Source organism: Hydractinia symbiolongicarpus, chromosome 5 (assembly GCF_029227915.1).
Source record: "Hydractinia symbiolongicarpus strain clone_291-10 chromosome 5, HSymV2.1, whole genome shotgun sequence".
Classification (NCBI taxonomy): domain Eukaryota; kingdom Metazoa; phylum Cnidaria; class Hydrozoa; order Anthoathecata; family Hydractiniidae; genus Hydractinia; species Hydractinia symbiolongicarpus.
The window spans coordinates 5,136,391-5,155,478 of NC_079879.1; the positions used below are offsets into that span (position 1 = coordinate 5,136,391).

The window sequence follows — 19,088 nt, forward strand, 5'->3', positions numbered from 1 at the left end:
GTAAATCAGGAAACAGGAGCTGTTCGATTAATCAAGGAGGTCACTTTTCTCTTTAAACCTATAAGTAATAACGAACATCTTAGAAAACGCGAAAAAACTTCGCAATGCCAAACCAATATAAGCTCATCAATGTTATTCTTTGTATTTGCAGCTTGAAAAATATATGTTACTTATATTAAATTGAATTATCACGCAGCCCTGGAGGTGTCACTCAGCCTTTCTGATATTCCAATGAGACCTTATAATTTTGGCTCAGGCCTCAGTTTTTCACTGCTTTTCGTAAGGCCTTCCTATTTTGACCGAGAATGATACATCCAAAAAGTCTGTTTCAATCAGGTTCGTTTCGATAGTTACTGACAATTTGTCTTCCTTTTAACGTGAACAGTAAAACCTACAAACCCTACAGGAAACCCAACAACGATCCGCTATATATTAACATTAATTCAAACCACCCGAATACTGTATTGAAAGTCATTCCGAAGATGGTCAATGAAAGATTAATTGCGACATCATGTAACAGAAAAGCATTTGATGACGCAAAGCCTTTATACGAAGCTTCACTCTCCGCCAGCGGATTTGAAAGCACAATGACATACGCGAGTAAACCCAAACAACGCCCTAATCGCCAAAGGAAGATAATTTGGTTTAACCCGCCGTTCAGTAAAAATGTTAAAACAGACATTGGACGATCATTTCTCAAGATTGTTAGAAAAAACTTCAGTAAAGATCACAAATATTATAAAATCTTCAACAAAAACACCCTCAAGTTGAGCTATTCATGTAGCACAAACATCTGAAACATCATAAAGGGACATAATAAAAAAGTTCTCACTTCTGAAGAAAGGCAAAAACAACGACCTTGCAATTGCCGGGATAAGTCCCAGTGTCCACTGAATGGTGACTGTTTAGCTGCATGCATCATCTACAAAGCGGAAGTCAAATACGTAGACAAAAAGGAATTTTACTACGGACAATGCGAAGGCGGATTTAAAGAAAGGTTTAACAACCACAAAAAGTCCTTTCGACACGAGAAATACAGAAACGAAACCGAATTGTCGAAATTAATTTGGAGATTAAAAGACGACGGAACAGACTTTAAAATCTTATGGAGTATTGAAAAACGTGCAATGCCGTATAAGACAGGAGCGCGCACGTGTGACTTGTGCCTAACAGAAAAAATAGCAATTGTACGAGCTGAACCGAAGGGACTGTTAAATAAAAGAACAAAACTTATCAACAAATGTCGCCATCGTAACAAATTTACTTTGAAATGGTTGAAATGAACTGTAACGAACAATGTATTTATTTGTATTTATTTGTTTTATTACGTTTTATCACGTAATTAAAAGGTTTATACTTTAGTTAGTACCAACTTGTATAATTTGTATCATTTGCCTGAAGATTGCTAAGAAGCATGAAACTTTAAGTAGCAAAATTAATGTAGTTTTTTCTTGAAAACAAAACATAAAAATAATATATATATATATATATATATATATATATATTATTTATATATATATATATATATATATATATATATATATATATATATATATATATATATATATATATATATATATATATATATATATATATATATATATATATATATATATATATATATATATATATATATATATATATATATATATATATATATATATATATATATATATATATATATATATATATATATATATATATATATATTACTTACATTCGCGCAAATCAGTTAAGAAAGTCCTCAAGCTAGTCAGATCGCAAAAAAGTAATGTAAAGTGGACATACTCCTTGTGGCATCGAAATAAAATCGACGTTTTCATGGCTCGACTTATTTTTTGGCCCATATTTTAGTCACCATTTCAAAATTTCGTCATTCAGGGCCTAAAAAGTTGGTCTGATAATTATTTTCAGTACTCTTACTTAACTTAAACAAAGCGAATTTGAACGTGCCGACTAGATATAAAAAATCTTTACGATTTTTCCTTCCGTATGAATTTTAGTACTTACTTCTTTTGATGAATTAAGGCTGAAATTGTTCTTCACATTTTCATCTAAACATCTATAAAACAACATCGATCCCAGGGCCTGTAGCGTTTTTGCTATGAGGATGCGCTTTGTCCTCATAAAAAACGCTACTAGCCCTGGGATCGACGTTGCTTAAAAACGCAAGAAACCTGTTAAATTGAGCATTTTAAGATATATTTACAGTCTTAAAATCAGCAGCAAATATAATCCGCTAATATTTTTTTAACACCACGCTGTATTCTTTTATAGAAAATCTGTTATAAGAACACCTTAATTTAGCAGACGCTGGATATGTTCTGTTTTTCACAATTTTTCTGCCTTAAATATTCTTATTGGTGTTCCTCTAGAAATAGGGAAATATACAATAATTTTAACGGATGGTTATGAAGATTTTATAAATTAGCCGATTACAAAACTTTTACGAGGGTTATGGCAAGTCCATTATGGATGGACTCGCCATAACCCTCTTTTTTTTCAATGGAAAAAACCTTTCGTCAACGAAAATATCTTTTACTGCAATAATCAAATACAAAGTTAGCTAGGAAAATAATAATTTTCTGGTTTAAAATGTTTGTGTTAATACATTTGATACATAGTATCACGTGGTATTTGTTTTCCCTTCATGAAATATTTAATAATTTAACAATGGTGTACGTCTAACCAAGTAACCACCTCCATAACCACCACCGTAACCACCACCGTAACCACCGCCATATCCTCCGCCAATTCCTCCGCCAATTCCACCAAGGTGATGTCCACACTCGCATGCGTTCACGTGAATTGCTCCACAACCGCAATGATGGTCGTCGTGACAGCAGCAGTCATGATGACAACAATCGTGATGACATGGTTCGTGACAACATTCGTGGTGATGGCAGGTGTTAACATGCACACATGGGTGGTGACAATGACATTCATGGACGTGGCATGGATGATGATGGTGATGGCAATGATTCTCGCAGCAGTGATGATAATGTGGACAACAGTGGGTGGTGTGATGTTGATGACAGCAATCATGATGGTGGACATCATGATGACAGCATTGACAGTCATGACAATGATGATGACAACAACAAGGTTGGCAACAATGATGACAGCAGTCATGGCAACAGCAGTCATGGCAACAGTCGCCGCCATCGTGACAGCAATCATGGCAACAATCATGACAACAACACGGACAACAGTGATGACAACATTCGCAGCAAGTACAGTTACAGCAACAACACTTGTTTCCACTTCCACTTCCACTTCCACTGCCAGTGCTACATCCGCAATTCTTGTCTCCATCAGCTTTAGCATCAGCTTTTGGTGTTCTCTTGCTTATCTGGTTTCTGACAGCACCTCGAAGAGGCATGATCAATCCACGACTTTCTGCTGGCATAAGGTAAGCAGCAGACATTGGGAGTGAGGCGGCATAGGCCAGATTAGATGGGTTAAAAGCTGGGGTGTTATATGATGGATAGGAGTTTCCACTAAACATACGAATTGGACGTTGGATCATACCATACCCTAGAACTCGTGGAGATGGATACATATTACCTCGCTGGTACACAGGAACCATCACGTTATTTTCATGAGAGAAAATTCGTTCTCTTCGCTCGCTTTGTGAGTCTTCCTCTTGATCGTTCTCATCTTCACTTGTCTCATCAGCTTCTGGCGTGGTAGACCTTGATTGCGGCTCTTCTTCCTCTTCTTGTTCTTCTTCAGTTTCTTCAGTATTTGAATCCCATTGTTCCGATTTTTTGCTAGATTTTTCTACCTTTTCTTTTTCTGGTGCAGGTTCCTTATCAACTGCAGCTTGTTTCGAGTCTTTCTCTTTTGTGGAATCAGCTGCTGTTTGTTCAGCTTTCTTTTCCTCTGCAGGTTTAGCATCAGATTTGGCTGATTCTTTAGCACTTGCAGACTCACTTGATTGAGTGTCGTCAGTAGAGCTTTCTGAAGCATCAGCGTCCGGAGATGCTTGCGCTTCTATATCACTTCGTCTTTGTGAGTCAGTTGCTTCTGTTTCCTCATCTTCGCTACTGTATGGTACAGTATCGCGTTTTTGAAGATACGAACCGTCTTCCTCAGCGATATTTCTTTTGTTGTCCTTCTTGAATTCTGTCTAAAACGTAATCATGAACATAAAAGGTTAACTTATGATAATAAAATTCATGTTATAGGCACTTCTGTTTACTTGCAGTTTAATTTTTTTTTGTGAAATGTTGAAAAAATGTTGCATTCATCTCACGCTAGTGACAAATACCTTAGTACTCCATTCCAACCCATTAACTTGAAAAGACTTAGGGCGTAGATCTTTTAATTCTACGCGTCAATTTTTTTAAGAGAAATGTTGCTAAAATTAACATTTTAAATCATTAGAATTTGACAATTTCACAATCTCGTCGGTGTATAATGAACGAGGTTTAGCATTATTTTAAATTTTTTGTAAATTTAGCTTTAATGCCTCTTGTAAAAAGAGTTCTTAAAAAATGCATTTAACAATTTCAGCCACTTTTTTATCTTTCGCGAGTATAAATGAGAATTTTTTTTTCACTCATAAAAATAATTTGATGCGTTTAAGGTACTTCCTGACATATTCCCTGTACAAACTCTTAAACTAAGTCCTTATAGTCCAGGCTCCGCAAAAATTCTGGCGAAAAGCGCCTCATAGTTGGATCTCCATAGCTTCTTGAAACTAGGTTGTTGTAAAAAGTCCTTTTCTATGTTTTAAAAAGAAGATAATACCAAAGGGTGTCAAACATGAACCGTCTAGGTATTGTCCTTAGCCACCAATCGCCGGTCAAGTTGAGAATTTCTTTTTATGTTAACCGAAGGGATTTCTCACGAACCGTCCTTAAAAGGTTAAAAAAGAAGTCCAAAGTTGCGATTTGGTCACAACGACACGCTCTAAAAATTCTGGGGTAGTATAAAAAAGTAGTGAAAACAGCTTCTTTCAGCAAATACATTTTAATTATCTATCTCTTAACCTTTGTATATCAGTCATAAAAAACAGACATCGTCAACATAATCAATACAATACAATTAACTTGATAAAAAAGTAAAAACAGAATTTAAAAGTGATTAATTGTTGCGGGGAGAACTCAATACATTTAGTAAGTTGATTGGTATCGGTCGATATCTCCAAATTCTATGCGCTATTGTCAAAACAAAGTATACTAATTTGTTGTTTTGTTTGATAAGAGGGACCGCATGAGGATGGTTAAGGCTGAACAAAAAGAAAAGTCTGAAAAATTGCAATAATAAACTCAGCTATTCAGGCCTGTGGTTATCAACACACTTATTATATATATCAAAAAGTTGAACAAGATTTTAGCAGTATTATAACGTTTATTCTCTACTGCGAAACTCTAATATCCACCTCCATAACCACCTCCATAACCACCGCCATAACCACCTCCATAACCACCGCCATAACCACCGCCATAGCCACCAGAGCCTCCACAGCAGTCGTGGCAACAGCAACATTGATGCTGATGATGATGGTGCTGGCATACTTGAACTGGTGTGTGGTGGTGCACGTGGCGGTATTCTTGTGGGTGGTGATGCTCGTGGTCATGACACACATGATGGTAGGTGTGTTCAGGTGTTATTTTGTGCTCGTGATGACAAATTTTGTGGTGATGATAGTGGTGAGTATAGTCGTGTAAGGTATGGTGATGATGTGTTACGTGATGTTCAGGTTGACAGCAGTGACAGCAGTCATGACAGCAGTCATGACAACAATCATGACAACAAGGACAACAGTGGTGACAGCAATGATGACAGCAGTGGTGACAACAGTGGTGGTGATGATGATGACAACAACAACATGGCTGACAGCAGCAATGACAGCAACATGGTTGACAACAACAGCAGCAGCATTGATTATTGCCGGTACCACCATTGTTACAGCAGTTATTACCATCAGGTTCTGCAACAGGTTGTGGAGCTGGATTGGCTGCTGCCTTCGCATCGGCTGCTGGAGCTGGGTTGGCAGCAGGAACCGGAGCTGGGTTAGCAGCTGGAGCTGGATTGGCTTCAGGTTTAGCATCGGCAGCAGGAGCTGGAGCAGGGTTGGCAACAGCATCTTTTTGAGCAATAAGATTTCTAACAACTCCTCGTACTGGTGTGATCAAGCCTCTTTGCTGATATGGCAACATATAAGCTGATCGGTATGGAAAAGCAAAAGGAATTGGACCATGGGAATGACGGGGAGCATTAAAACTACCATACTGACGGCTGAAAGGAGCAGCGGTTTCTTCAGGATTTGGTAGCCGCGGATAGTCACCGAAAGGAATAGGACTTGGATTGTAATGGAACAATCTTGCAACAAATGGTGTTGATTTATAATTTCTAACGTTAGTAGGCAGAAAGGTCAATGTAGAATGAGAAAGTCGCGCTAAATCTTCTGGCGACTGGTCTCTAGAAGCTCGTTGCATATCAATGGCAGATGCTCTAATATCCTCGTCATTTTGTCCACCAGTTGCAGAGCTATAAAACGGTGATTCTTCGTCAGACCTTCTAAAAGACATTCCATCTCCTTCATCTTCTGGAATAAACGTACGTGTTTTTTCCTTCTTCTTTTTACTTTTTTTGTTTTTTTTCGATTTGTTAGTCGGGTCACCAGCAGAAGCTTCAGATATTTTTTCTTGTCTATCCTCGTCTGCTTTTACTTCTTCCTTGGCATTTCGATTTTCATCATCTGCATCACCACCATCATCCTGATTTGCGTTAGCACTTTCTGATTGTGAATCTTCAGAATCACCTGACGCGTCATCCTCGGCGCCGCTACCGTCACCGCTTTCTGAGTCCGTCACGCTCGACTCATCGTTGTTTTCATCGGTAACAATGTCTCGTTTTTGAGATATTGTTGTTGAAACCTGAAAAACAGAGTTTATGAAGTAGCTTTTTTAGTTTCATCACAGCAATAGGAGTCAAGTCGTTATATAGTCAAGTTAGTTTTTTGAAGAGTTTAGATCACACCCCGAAGCCAAATGCGTTTAATTGCATTGAAAGGGTAGCTTTCCATTGTTTTTATATTGCAGCTGACACCATCGGCCATGCGTATCCAAGTAAAAGAAATGTTTTGTTGTTACATTGACTCCAGAGTGTGATTGAAACGTACTTCATAAACACTGTTTGGTCCACTGTCAGAAAAAATTACCTAATGATAGGAACCTCCATGAATTAAATCATTGTGTTTTTTTGTCAATAAATTTGTGTATAAATACGAACAAAATCGGTGCACCTTCGTTAATTCTGTTATATTCATTTTTTTATTACGCGATGTCTCCTCTAAACTAATGTTGCCCTGCTTCCAAATTTCATCGGTACAAAGCAGAATTTGCTGTGAACAAGCACGAGCAACAAAAGGATAGCAAGACGCAGTATGGATTATTATCGCTGTTCGATAGATTTAAAGTAAGTTTTCGTTGACGTGTGTTTGACTGGGTATTCTGGCTGATGTAAAAGTTAAAGAATATTCACCTCTTTTATATCTTCATCTTTAGTGCTTCTGGTTTCACGTTCAGTTTCAAATAACTGGTCAAAGTTATCAGTGATAGCTTTGATGTATCCAGCATAAAACTCGCGGCTATGTGGTAGCTCTGGCTCTTCCACAGGCTTTGAGTCCACTACGAAGCATAAAACGAAGAGAAAACTTAACAACAAAAGTTTCCTCATTTTGATGCTTTTGTGTTACAAGTTTTGGTGGTGTATAGAAACAAATTTTTTCGCATAAAATGTACTGGTATTTTTTGCTCAATTTCGTCATGACTGTGCGTGCCAACTGACTTAACGATCGGCATTGTTGGAAACAATGGGCTGCTACCACCATCACGCATCGCACATATGGTGTTTTCTTTCTCTTTACTCAACCATGCTTATGATGAGAGTGCTTTGATAATTTTCTTGTTGAAACATACACACAGTAGGGATGTGCACAATTTGATATCTTGCTGATTGACATGAACAGACCACTTTTTTCGGCATAATTTCATTCTCAAAATATATCTTTGGTGTTTGCGTAGTGGTTTAAAAACTTTCGCGCGGGAAAAACATTTTGCGGTGTTTCGTTTTTATTCGTAAAATATCGAATATAAGACAGGTTTGTCGCAAAAGAACTTATGTGCTGCAAATGTTATTCCAGTTTTCCATTGGCCCTGTTAAATCTTTTGTTACTCTGTCGCGAACTTCATAACTTCATTTTATTGAATTTCCGCGCCCAAAAGGCGTAGGAAATTCTTTAAAACCGTCGTTTCTTCTTTCGGAGCATTTTTTGAGAAAAAATCGACCCTGGGATTTCACGTTGGTCCGTCACAGATGTAAACTTCGTACTCAAGCTCCTTAACTACTGAGTCTAGTATTGATGCTTCAGGCCAAAATTGGTATTTGTTTTCGACAAAATTTGACACAGTTAACAAAAAAAGTATGCTGAACATAATGGTGACATAATAATTATGATTTTTGTTACCTAAATGTCATTTTAGGCCAAAATTGGTCCAAAAATTAGAACTACTTTATTTTCAACAAAATTTGGCACAGTAAACAAATAAAGTATGCTGAACATGATGGTGACATCAAAATTTTGATTTCTTGTTACCTAAATGTTATTTTAGGCCAAAATTGGTCCTAAAATTAGAACTACTTTATTTTCAACAAAATTTGGCACAGTAAACAAATAAAGTATGCTGAACATGATGGTGACATCAAAATTTTGATTTCTTCTTACCTAAATGTCATTTCAGGCCAAAATTGGTCCAAAAATTAAAACTACTTTATAACAAAATTTGGCACAGTAAACAAATAAAGTATGCTAAACATGATGGTGACAACAAAATTTTGATTTCTTGTTACCTAAATGTCATTTTTGGCCAAAATTGGTCCAAAAATTAAAACCACTTCATTTTCGGCTAAATCTGGCACAGTTAACAAATAAAGTATGCTGAAAATGATGATGGTACAAAAGTTTGGTTTTTGTCACCTAAATGTCATTTCAGGCCAAAATTTATCCAAAAATTAAAACTGCTTTATTTTCAACAAAAATTGACACAGTTAATAAAAAAAGTATGCTGAAAATGATGGTCACATCAAAATTTTGATTTTTTGTCAACTAATGCCGTTTAAGACCATAAACGTTTCAATCGCAAGACTTTCAACCATGAATGATAGGCTGTATTTTTTGTTAGCAATTTCTTTTAAAATGTGAGTTTATTATGACACGTTTCGTTTTGTTTGCGTTTGTTCTAAGATATAATGTCACTGATGGGCTTTATCTTCAGAGGTTCATGCACCAAACCCCTTCGAATGTTTGGCACAATAACACATCGAATTAGCAGGTTTTCATCAAATAGTTTGGTAGCGCTCGGAAATTCTTAGAGCCCCCAGGGCTTCTTGTTGCATAATTGAATTGGAAAATGTTATTTTTCAAAAAGGAAAAACAAAAAAAAGCCGAAGAGTTTACCACTTGTTAAAGACGTTTTTGTTCCTCATTTCTTTGTTTTTTTTAAGAGTTTTGACGTCATAGGATTTTTTGGGCACTTTTTTAAAGATATTTTATTCTGCATCATACCACGCTGGTCTGGGCACTAGCGAAGCGCTTGTAGGGACATATTTTAAGCGTAAGGCATTTTCTAGGGAAAACATGCAGCACCCAGAGAATTAGTTACTTTTTTCCTTTGTATTTTCACTTTGTACACTGGTGCGATATGTTGATTTTACAATTTAAAGCGAGAAAAATTTAATAAAAAATGTTCGCACGTGTGTCGTACTTTGTTTTAATTTTTAAAATCTACTCAGTGAGAGTACCCTCTATTTCTTGTCCCCAGGACTTGTTAGGCCTTTTATACGACCTAATATACAAAATCCAAATATAAAAAGCCTAACAAGTCCTGGCAACGAGGTTGCTGTTTGTATTTTTCCGCTGCACGCACTGAGTTGCATAAGTAAGTTTCATCACTCTCATTGTTTACGTTTTTAGTTCGCCTTGCTAGACCATGCAAATGAAAGTTTTCAGTTGTTTTTCAAAGTGATTTGATACTAAGTCATCGAATTTACTTTTACAGAACGCCCTTAACTTAGATAACGAGGAAAGACAACGGGAAAACATTAAGTTTGTGAAGCGGTTAGAGATAGGAAAATGTATGTTCTAGCGCAGTCGACGACAACGACGACAAAAAGGGAAGTTCCCCAAATCCCGAATTGCGGCACATCCGACAATTCCGGGAATTCCGATAAAATTTCGAGCATGCGCAATGACGACTCATTGATAACGGGGAAATAATGCTGACATCAACAAATTTCGAGCATGCGCATTTGAGTAGGGGGAACTCCTATAGAGTTGTAAACGTTCTAGTTGAGCCTGGGATATAATAATAAACATGAGCCGACATCATGAGAATGCAACTCGCGACTATTTAAAGAAAGTGGACCATGGTGGTTGAAGAGGATCCCGCGGTATTCAGGTTTGTTCCGGATCATCTCAAAACCCAGGAAATGTGTACCAGGGCCGTTGAAGAGGAACCCCAGATGCTCGGGATTGTTCCAGACCATTTCAAGACCCTAGAAATGTGTACCAGGGTGGTTCAAGAGTACCGCTGGCTGCTCAGGCATGTCCCGGAGCATTTCAAGACCCTGGAAATGTGCACCGAGGCTGTTGCTGGACGGATACCCTTGCTATTAGAATATGTCCCTTAGCATTTCAGATCTCGGGAAATGTGCGCCATGGCGGTTCAAAGGAAAATGAATTAGATGAGATCACTGACTATCTTACAACCCTCGGGCTGTAAGATAAATGGAACACTGCGACGACTGCGAACGTTTCCTCAACACCTATGACAGATGCTCCTGTGGACGGAGGTTCTTCATAAGAGTTAGGCTGCTCTGCTGGTTAGTTGTCATTGCGCCTAGACAACATAGAAGACCCTAGTTGAGGTTTTTACTTTTATAATAAAAAGATGTTGATGAAATTTGGAGATAAAACTGTTAAATCCGAAGACTTTTACACCAATTCGAAACCACTAAAAATCGAAGAAGTCCAAGTCGAAAGCCTTGCACTGAGCGGCTCTATCCCATCAATCAAAGGCAAGGATGAGCACTTCGTGATTGGCTATGAGGACCAAGATGGCAAGCTGGTACCGTTACTGATACTGACTCCTGAAAATATCCGCTCCAAGGGTGTCTCTCAATACAGCGAAGGCTCCGCGCTAACTATGTCATTCGACCTCGCTTCCTATCCTGAGTGGGTAGATCAATACGAGGAGATCTTGAACAAGGTGAGTCAGTTGGAGGGGATTTAATTCACCAACACCAGCGTGAAAAAAGGGCGGTACCTCAGCACCAAGCTCAAGATGTGGGATGGTAAAGTCAGAACCAACTTCCATAATAAGAAGATACCACAAAAAAGCTGTGAGTGTAAGGCTATCATCAAACTGGCGAGCATTTACAGGCAAGGGAGAAACTACTACGCACAGACCTACTTGGAAGAGTGCAAATACAAAGAGGTTGAGGGATACGGCACTTGTTACTTTAGTGACTCTGATGATGAAAAGAGCTTCACTGTATTGTAAGTGGCTTATTAAGATTCTATGGTTGTCTTCAGCCATAGAAACAAACATTAACGTTCCCGCACTGAAAAAAGAAGCGAAAACACTGAAGATTTCTAACTACTCAACTATGAATAAGGGCCCTCTTCTCGAGGCGATCCGCGAGGCCAAGCACAAGGACGCCTCAACACAAAGCGACGGCCCCTATTGCGAGTCTTGTACCAGGATTAGCTGGCGTAAGAACCTCGAACAAAAGCTTAACCAGCTCGCTGAAAAGCAGCGACGTGTCGTACATGACTGTGGTCTTATCATCGACTATTATACTGGAGAAGTACTCAATATCGAGTAGCAGGTGATCTAATGTGTTGATTACACACTAGACCCTTGTGTAAGCGGGCGGCTCCTCTAAGTACCGCTGACATACTGCGCAGATTGCAGTTTTTTTAGGATCTCGTCCTTCGGCTCCTCTCGACCTTGCGCGACAAGCTGCATACGTTCCCGTGCATTGATCGAATCCACGATCCTGCGTGTTCGTTGTCGGGCTTGCTCCTTCAGCACGAGGTATTTTTGCTTTTCCTGTATGATTAGGCTGAACTCGTAGTCGCTAATCACACCATTCTCCACGGCTCTCGAGATCAAGTCAACGATAGAGTTGAGCTTGGTCTCCGCCAGTAGTCTTATCCCTTCGTGTTTCTTGGATTTTGCACCCAGCCTCTTCCCGGCGTTCCGCAGACCGACTTGTCCCAGACCTACGGCTATCGTAATCCCACCCATGGCAATTCAAAGGGGAGCTCCCAGGCCCGAAGCCAACGCCCCTATTCCAACACCACATGTGATGATGCTGATGCTTAACAAGCCGTGGTCGCAGAACCTCACCCAGGTCCCATGCATCTTGAACTTTTTGGCGAACTTGTCACGCTCTTTAATCTTACCCCACAAGTATTGTTCCACCTCTTCGATTTTCTTGAGTCTGTAGACCTGTGAACTGTCGCCCTGCGTATCTTCCGCAGGTGCACTCGGTAAGCCCGGATATAGATTTGCAATGTCAGTCATATTTATTCTATGAGCGAGTGCATCGTTATTCCCACGAATAAGACGTTCTTATCGTGGTGATACTCGTCTGTCAGCATAAACTCCAGCCTGTGTGTTGAGCCCTTCAGGGGAAGGTAAACATGGTTATCGAAACTCCTAGCATGTCTCCCCAGGCACTTAGCTCTGTGGTGGAAAGCAGGGCCAGTATCTTGGATTTTTTTCCGTTAAGCAGGCAATCATCCTCATCGAGCTGGGGGCAAACGAGTCTCAGCAGCTGGTAGGCGTCAGTCTTGTAAAAGGCATCATAATCGCCTTTGGTATAGTGCTTTTTCTTTGGATCGTAGGGTAGGCCCAAGAGCTCTTGCAGTTGTCGATGAATCACCACAGTGAACCCCTCGTTGTCACGAAGTCTACAGAGTCCATTTTTGAGGACAAAGAGTTTGATCCTGTCTCCTGCCTGACTGTCCACTATGCTTGCGAGATCCTCGATCTTATAGAGACCGTTAATGATCTCGATTCTTTGAAGCACTGTGTACCGGTTCCACGTAGATCGAATACTGATCGATTTTAGAGCTATCCTCGTGTCCTGGCCTAGGTAGTCCTCGAATATCGAAGGGTTCTCGATATCTGTGACGTACATCTTTGTTATAACAAACATGAACATTTACTCGTACAACCCAAAGGGTAAGTACGCGCCCAACCACGGGCGCTATTTGGAGAGGCTCAAAGGAGATGATTTCTCCGTGCAGAACATCGTTATTGACGCGAAGGGGTCATCGCTCATGGTGAAATTTCCAGACATCTTCGTCGAATACGAATTCCACTCAGGTACGGCAGTGAAGGAGTGTCAAAGCCACCCCTTCTGTCTCTGGTCTAATCAGCTCAACTTCGCTACCTACTGCGCAACATCAGCTTGTGGCATTTCCATGCAGCATTTACAATCCTCTTTGCCTCTAGTTCGTGCTGTGTACCGGTGCCACGCCTACTTCAAAAATTCCGGCAGCTGGCTCGTGAATTTGGGGTAAGCGATAGTGAGAGCGTATGGAGGAACAACGAGACTCTCTTCAGTAGCTGGCAACTTCATCGCTTGGTCTACCCTGGCTCGGGCCCTAGCTATCTTGATGAAAACTCTTGAAGCCGGTGGATCCTGGAAAAATCCCAGGGTGCCACTCGTATAGGTCTCGAGCGGCTCTCCCAGAGTGTGCGCTTCTACGTTTACTTGATCCTCAAGAGTCAAGCTAATGCGAGGTCTGGCATCCTCGGAAACCAAGGCAGCGCGATCGACGCTCAACGATTGTACTTGACGACCTTTGAGGACCTGGTACTCAGGCCTAGCGACACGGGTAAGGAAATTGCTGAGTTCCAAAATGTGCTCAAGTACGCCGCGGTCCGAAAGTCGATTTCAGTATTGCTGATAGTGTTTATATGATCCCCTGTGACATGAGCCTTCACATAGGGAATGTCGTGAATTTCACGAACAAAATCCTCATCAGCAAGGAGTACTTCGATATTGGGGTTAACCCGAAGATTAACGCGAAGCAGGTGAACCGTGAGTCAGGGGTTTTGAACCCCTCCCTTGGAAAGGCTAGCAAGTCGACTAAACATAAGCCATCAAGGGTAGAAAAGGGTACCATAAGTTTGACGCATGCCCCGAGAGACACGAGGATACCAAGGCCGCGCTGGTTACGGTAGAAGTAGGTCTCATTCTAGCGTACATATGGTTTAAGTAAAGGTCTAATCTGTTGATCAACAAATTAGACGTGAATCTACGACTACCTCCTCTTAGCCCCGACGTAAGCCACGACGAAAGCAGCTACGGCAGCCATGGCCATGTACAAGTGCTTTGCCGCGAATTCGACGACCCTCGCGGCAACTCTGAAGAAGAACGAGACCACACTTCCGGTGATCCCTGGTAGTGCTGCACCTGCTTTGCCTGCTAGATACTTGAGGAACCGTCCGAGTCTTTCGAGCTGTTTTTGCACGAAACCCTTGCCACCTCCTCCGGTACTTCCTGCTACGGCGCTTGTGCTTCCTCCAGTAAGAGCGAGCACGATGGTAGATATGAGCAAGCCAACAACACTCACGATACTTCCGATAGTCAGGCCTTGCTCTTTGAACAGGATCTTGCGTTTTTCGGCCAAGGTTTTATCATCCCCCGCGATCTAGATCAGGGTGTCTTTGATGCTCCTGAGCTGACTATGGATACTGGAGGATAGTAAGCCGTGTGCCTCTTTTTGATCCTGGAGTCGTTCCAGGTCTTCCTTTGCTTGCTTTATGTCTTCATCCCAGATAGTTAGCTGTTCCTCAGATATTCCAGGTGTGTTAGCCTTCTTGCTCTCCAGCCTCTTCACTTTGACTTCTGCTTTGTCGATCTCGCTGTCGTAGAAGACCATCTTGCCTTTTAAGTGCTTCAGGTTACCCTTTAGCGTTTGAAGCTCGAGGTTGAGCCCTCTTCTTTCACGCTCTGAGATGTCATCCCCGCCAAAGGACGTTTCCTCGATCAGGCTCTCCGTTTCATCTAGGACGTTCCCGAGCTACGGCATCATTTCAATATCATCCTCCCCAATATTGTCCTCGATGTGATTCAATTCGCTAAGGAGTTTTTGAGCCCTTGCGTTGCCTTTCTTTTATAGTCAGTAAAGCCCATAGCCCGTAGGAGTTTCACGCCCAACCTCCTCTGTATGGCGGCAACTGCTCTCAATTCTCCCTCCCCCTTCGTAAGCTCCACACCATCGAAAAGAAGCTGGTTTCATCGTGCTTCAAATTTGTCGTGCATTTTCGCGATTGGCTGCCGTAGTTCCTTACTTAGGAGATCATAAAGATCGTCTACCTTTGATTTGAGCAACTCTCCCCTTGCGTAGGTCGTGATATATCCGCTAGACGATTGACCCTGCTCTTCTGGTGTTGGGGTGGAGCTGAGGAGATCGTAAGGTCTACTAAAAGTTTCATCCTGCTCTGGAATGTCTTTCTCTGGCGTAAAGTCATCCCCTTCGTATATTGGATTAATCGGCATTTCGTCAACCCTCAAGCCCCTACTAATAAACATGAGTTTTGGAACTAAGCTAGATCCGCACAAGGAATTAAAGACGATGCTGGCGATGAAAGGAAAGAACCAATGCGTTAAAGAAGCCACGTACCCAGTACGATTAACCAGAACGAAGACTTGTATGTCGACGTACCAAACATGGGCCGCGACGACGTAATTTTTCCAGGCTCTCTCAAACTCCTCTTTGACCTGGAGCTTACTGGCACAAACACTAAGCGTACAATCGTCAGCATCATCCTTCGCATCAGCTTGAATGGTCACGAAGTGAAAAACAAGAGTTTGAAGGGTATACTCCTATTGTTTGTAGATCCGGACAAAGTGAAGGCTTATGCTGATGCCAATGAGGTCTTCTACAACCCCAAGATCGAGAAAATCTTGATCACGGTGGAAGGTGAGCCTAACGAACTCTACTCACATGCCATTTTGCCGAAGGACCATCTGGAACAAGTCGTTGAACTCTTCGGTAGCCATGACTCGGAGGTGACCATCGAGCAGTTCTTCACAGAAAGATAAGCCCTTTTCATCGATTTCAGAGCAAGTCCGGACCTCAGCCTCCACGGTAGTGGGAGACCTCTACAGAGACTGTCGGACGGTATAACCCTGCACATGAGCAAAAAAGCCGACGGAACTGGGGATATCCGCTGTTACGTGTACTTGCTCCAAGACGCGCAGTTGAACATTCTGGATGGGCGCTTTCACTCTGTGAAATACTAGACCAGTGAAAACTTGTTTTGGTAGGCCTGAGGTGTACCAAAAAAATGGAAGTTAAATGTTCCAGATGCAAGCACCCTTTACCACTAGACAATTTCACGATCAAAGGGAATGGACAATTGACAAAAATGTGTATCGGTTGCCTTAATATTGCAAAGGCATTACGGGAACGTACCAAATGCCCATGTAAAAAACGTAGATCACACTGCAAGGATTGCGATTGCCCTGGGTATCTCCACAACCTTATTCTAACCAGGATTTGCACTGCTATAAGGTATGATACAGAGATTAGCTCCACGGAGTACCTCGGGTGCAATATTATCACATTCATGAAGCAGATACAGGTCCAATTCAGAGGTGGTATGAATTGGGGTAATAGAGGTGATTGGCAGTTTGATCACAAAATCCCGATTAGATATCGTAAAAATGGTGAAAATCCCAGCGAGGAAGTAAAATTAGCGAGATTCTACTATACAAATATGCAGCCAATGTGGATAAGCGAAAATCAAACTAAGGGCAGTCGCTTCATCACAAAATAAACATGGCAAGCATAGCGGTCCTAGCGGGAGGAGCGATTTTAAATCTCTGGCGTTTAGTGGCTCTAATTCTTTGTTCAGCAAACTCAGTAGGCATGGGGAAGAAAAGCGCAAAAGGCACGATAAAGCGATCGAACAGCTCCAAGCAGCCCAAGCCCAGTGGGAGACAGGCAAGCGAAAATTGATTGGTACAACAAGCAACGAGAGCTTAAACGCCAAGCTGGCGAAAGCTTGAAGTAGTTCGATGAGGGTATGCGAGAGTACTACATCGCCACGATCGATAAGGCTCCCAAGCTATCACATTTCTACACACCTTCGAAGCAACAACAAGACGGTGAACTCACGAACAACATCCTTGGCACTTCTAGGTCTCGCGGCGTATAAGTACTTGTAGAGGCAACGTTTTTGCCATTAATAAAGATGACAAAAGCAACAGCAAAACATATCCCCTCAGAAGAAGAAGCGGAAAAGCTAAGCCAAATTTACTACAATCCGGAGCATCTCTGGACTGGTCGGAAGGCGATCAAATTACTGCGGGACCAGAGCGGTTTCTCCAAAAAGAAATCACAACACTCGCTCTCTCGTCAACTGCTCTCGCTCCGTCATATTCGAGGGCCCAAGCGCATCAATTATCCACATTTCACAATCACGAAACCGAACGAAATGCACCAATTCGACTTGCTGTATATGCCCCACGACAAGTTGTATGGTAGCACCTACAAGTATATACTCACAGGCATCGATGTAGCATCGAGGTACAAGGTAGAGAGACCCTTGAGAACGAAAAAAGCCAGCGAAGTTGCTGACATGACTAAGGGCATATAGAAATCCGGACCTTTACGATACCCTAGGGTTTTCCAGTGTGACAACGGCTCCGAGTTCAAGTCTGCCGTGAGCAAGCTGTTAGAAAGAAAAGGTGTCGAGATAAAGCGCGCAACTACCAAGTATCACCACACTTTCACGGCTTTTGTCGAGTCCTACAACAAGGTGCTCGCGCAGAGACTCTTCAAGCCTCAAGATGCGCAAGAGTTGGTCTTTTTGAACAACACCAAGACCGCGATGATCGGTATGAAGCCCTTGAAAGCGATCAAGCTCGACGAAGTCCCACTTGCAAAAAACGAGAAATATCCCGAGAAAAAAAAGCCATTACCCGATGGCGGTCTCTACTTGTACCTCCTGTGGCCCGAAGAAGAGCATGGTGATCAAAAAAGACGCGCGACTGATGCTTGGTGGAGCAAGAAAACGTATAGACTCGATCGTATCGTCACTGGTACCCGTCTCCTATACTATCTCGATAGTGGGCCAGAGCGAAGCTTCGTCTCCGAAGAACTCATGCAGATACCCGAGGATGTTGAAGTACCTTCGGAGCATGTAAAAGAGTGGTACATTTCTCAAGTTGGATGGTCATTTCACTGGTTCATATTAATACTTACCAACAAAAAGTCTTAGTCATCCTCGGAGTCCTCAGCGTCGTCGGAGTCAATCGGATGAAGGCGCGTATAATCATAAGGATGCAGGGTGTAGAATGGATAGCCATAGACGATCCCCTTGATAACATTTGGCTCGCTATCAAGGTCGATGATGTCAACCAATGCTCTTTCCTTGATTTGAATGTTGAGTATGTTGCCAATTTTCTTTAGGTCTGCCAGATCCGAGATCTTTAACTCGGGATTCTTGATAATCTCGCAGCAGAGCATGCCCCACTTGTTTACTTCGGCGGAAACAATATAACCTCGAGTCCCTCATCTTCCTCCTCATATGGAATTGTTGCCCACGGCTTTTCACCCGATGCTACTCTCTCTAGAAGCTCGTCATCATCCGGATATTCAAACCCCTCGTAGTATGGCCCATTTCTAAATCTAAAATTTTCCAGGCAAGTAGAGCAATACCCGGTAGTAGACCTCGCCTTGATGCAACATCTCAGCACGTACCTGAATGTCGTAGAGATTTCTAAGTTGTCGGCTCTGTACGTAGGCTTCCATCTTTTTTTACATTTAACTACCTTCTAACATATAGTTGCTGCGGTCAAGCAGCATTATCAGGCGTGTTTTTGTGGCTTTGTATAACCACAAAAAGTTGTGCACGCCTACTCCATATCAATATCAAACAGCTCTTCGAACAGCTCACGCGTCTCATCATCAGGTAGGGTGAAATGATTTCGGTAGAAGTTCTCAATACCAAGAGTATCCTCTTTAAACCGGTTCCACGCAT

General features: G+C 41.6%; 1 protein-coding gene across 2 annotated transcripts; it reads right to left on the reverse strand.

Moving 5' to 3' along the window:
• Positions 1–2,517: 2,517 nt before the first annotated feature.
• Positions 2,518–7,996, reverse strand: LOC130644333 (pinin-like). 2 transcript variants are annotated; one of them, XM_057449889.1, is made up of 2 exons: positions 7,498–7,766; positions 2,518–4,132 (listed from the first exon to the last, which is right to left on the reverse strand). In XM_057449889.1, exons 1-2 carry the CDS (start codon positions 7,690–7,692, stop codon positions 2,660–2,662), a joined length of 1,668 nt encoding a protein of 555 aa, XP_057305872.1. In that variant the 5' UTR covers positions 7,693–7,766; the 3' UTR covers positions 2,518–2,659. The 2 variants fall into 2 exon arrangements, with proteins under 2 accessions (XP_057305872.1, XP_057305871.1); XM_057449888.1 differs by lacking the exon at positions 2,518–4,132 and adding an exon at positions 4,959–6,890 and having other exon boundaries at positions 7,498–7,996.
• Between the last annotated feature and the right edge of the window lie 11,092 nt (positions 7,997–19,088).

What these genes read in the sequence shown, in the direction of transcription:
- LOC130644333 (XM_057449888.1), bottom strand. Translation starts at nt 7,692, where the DNA reads ATGAGGAAACTTTTGTTGTTAAGTTTTCTCTTCGTTTTATGCTTCGTA. An exon ending in AAGATGAAGATATAAAAGAG is followed by an intron (nt 6,891 to 7,497) that starts GTGAATATTCTT and finishes TCTGTTTTTCAG; the next exon opens with GTTTCAACAACAATATCTCA.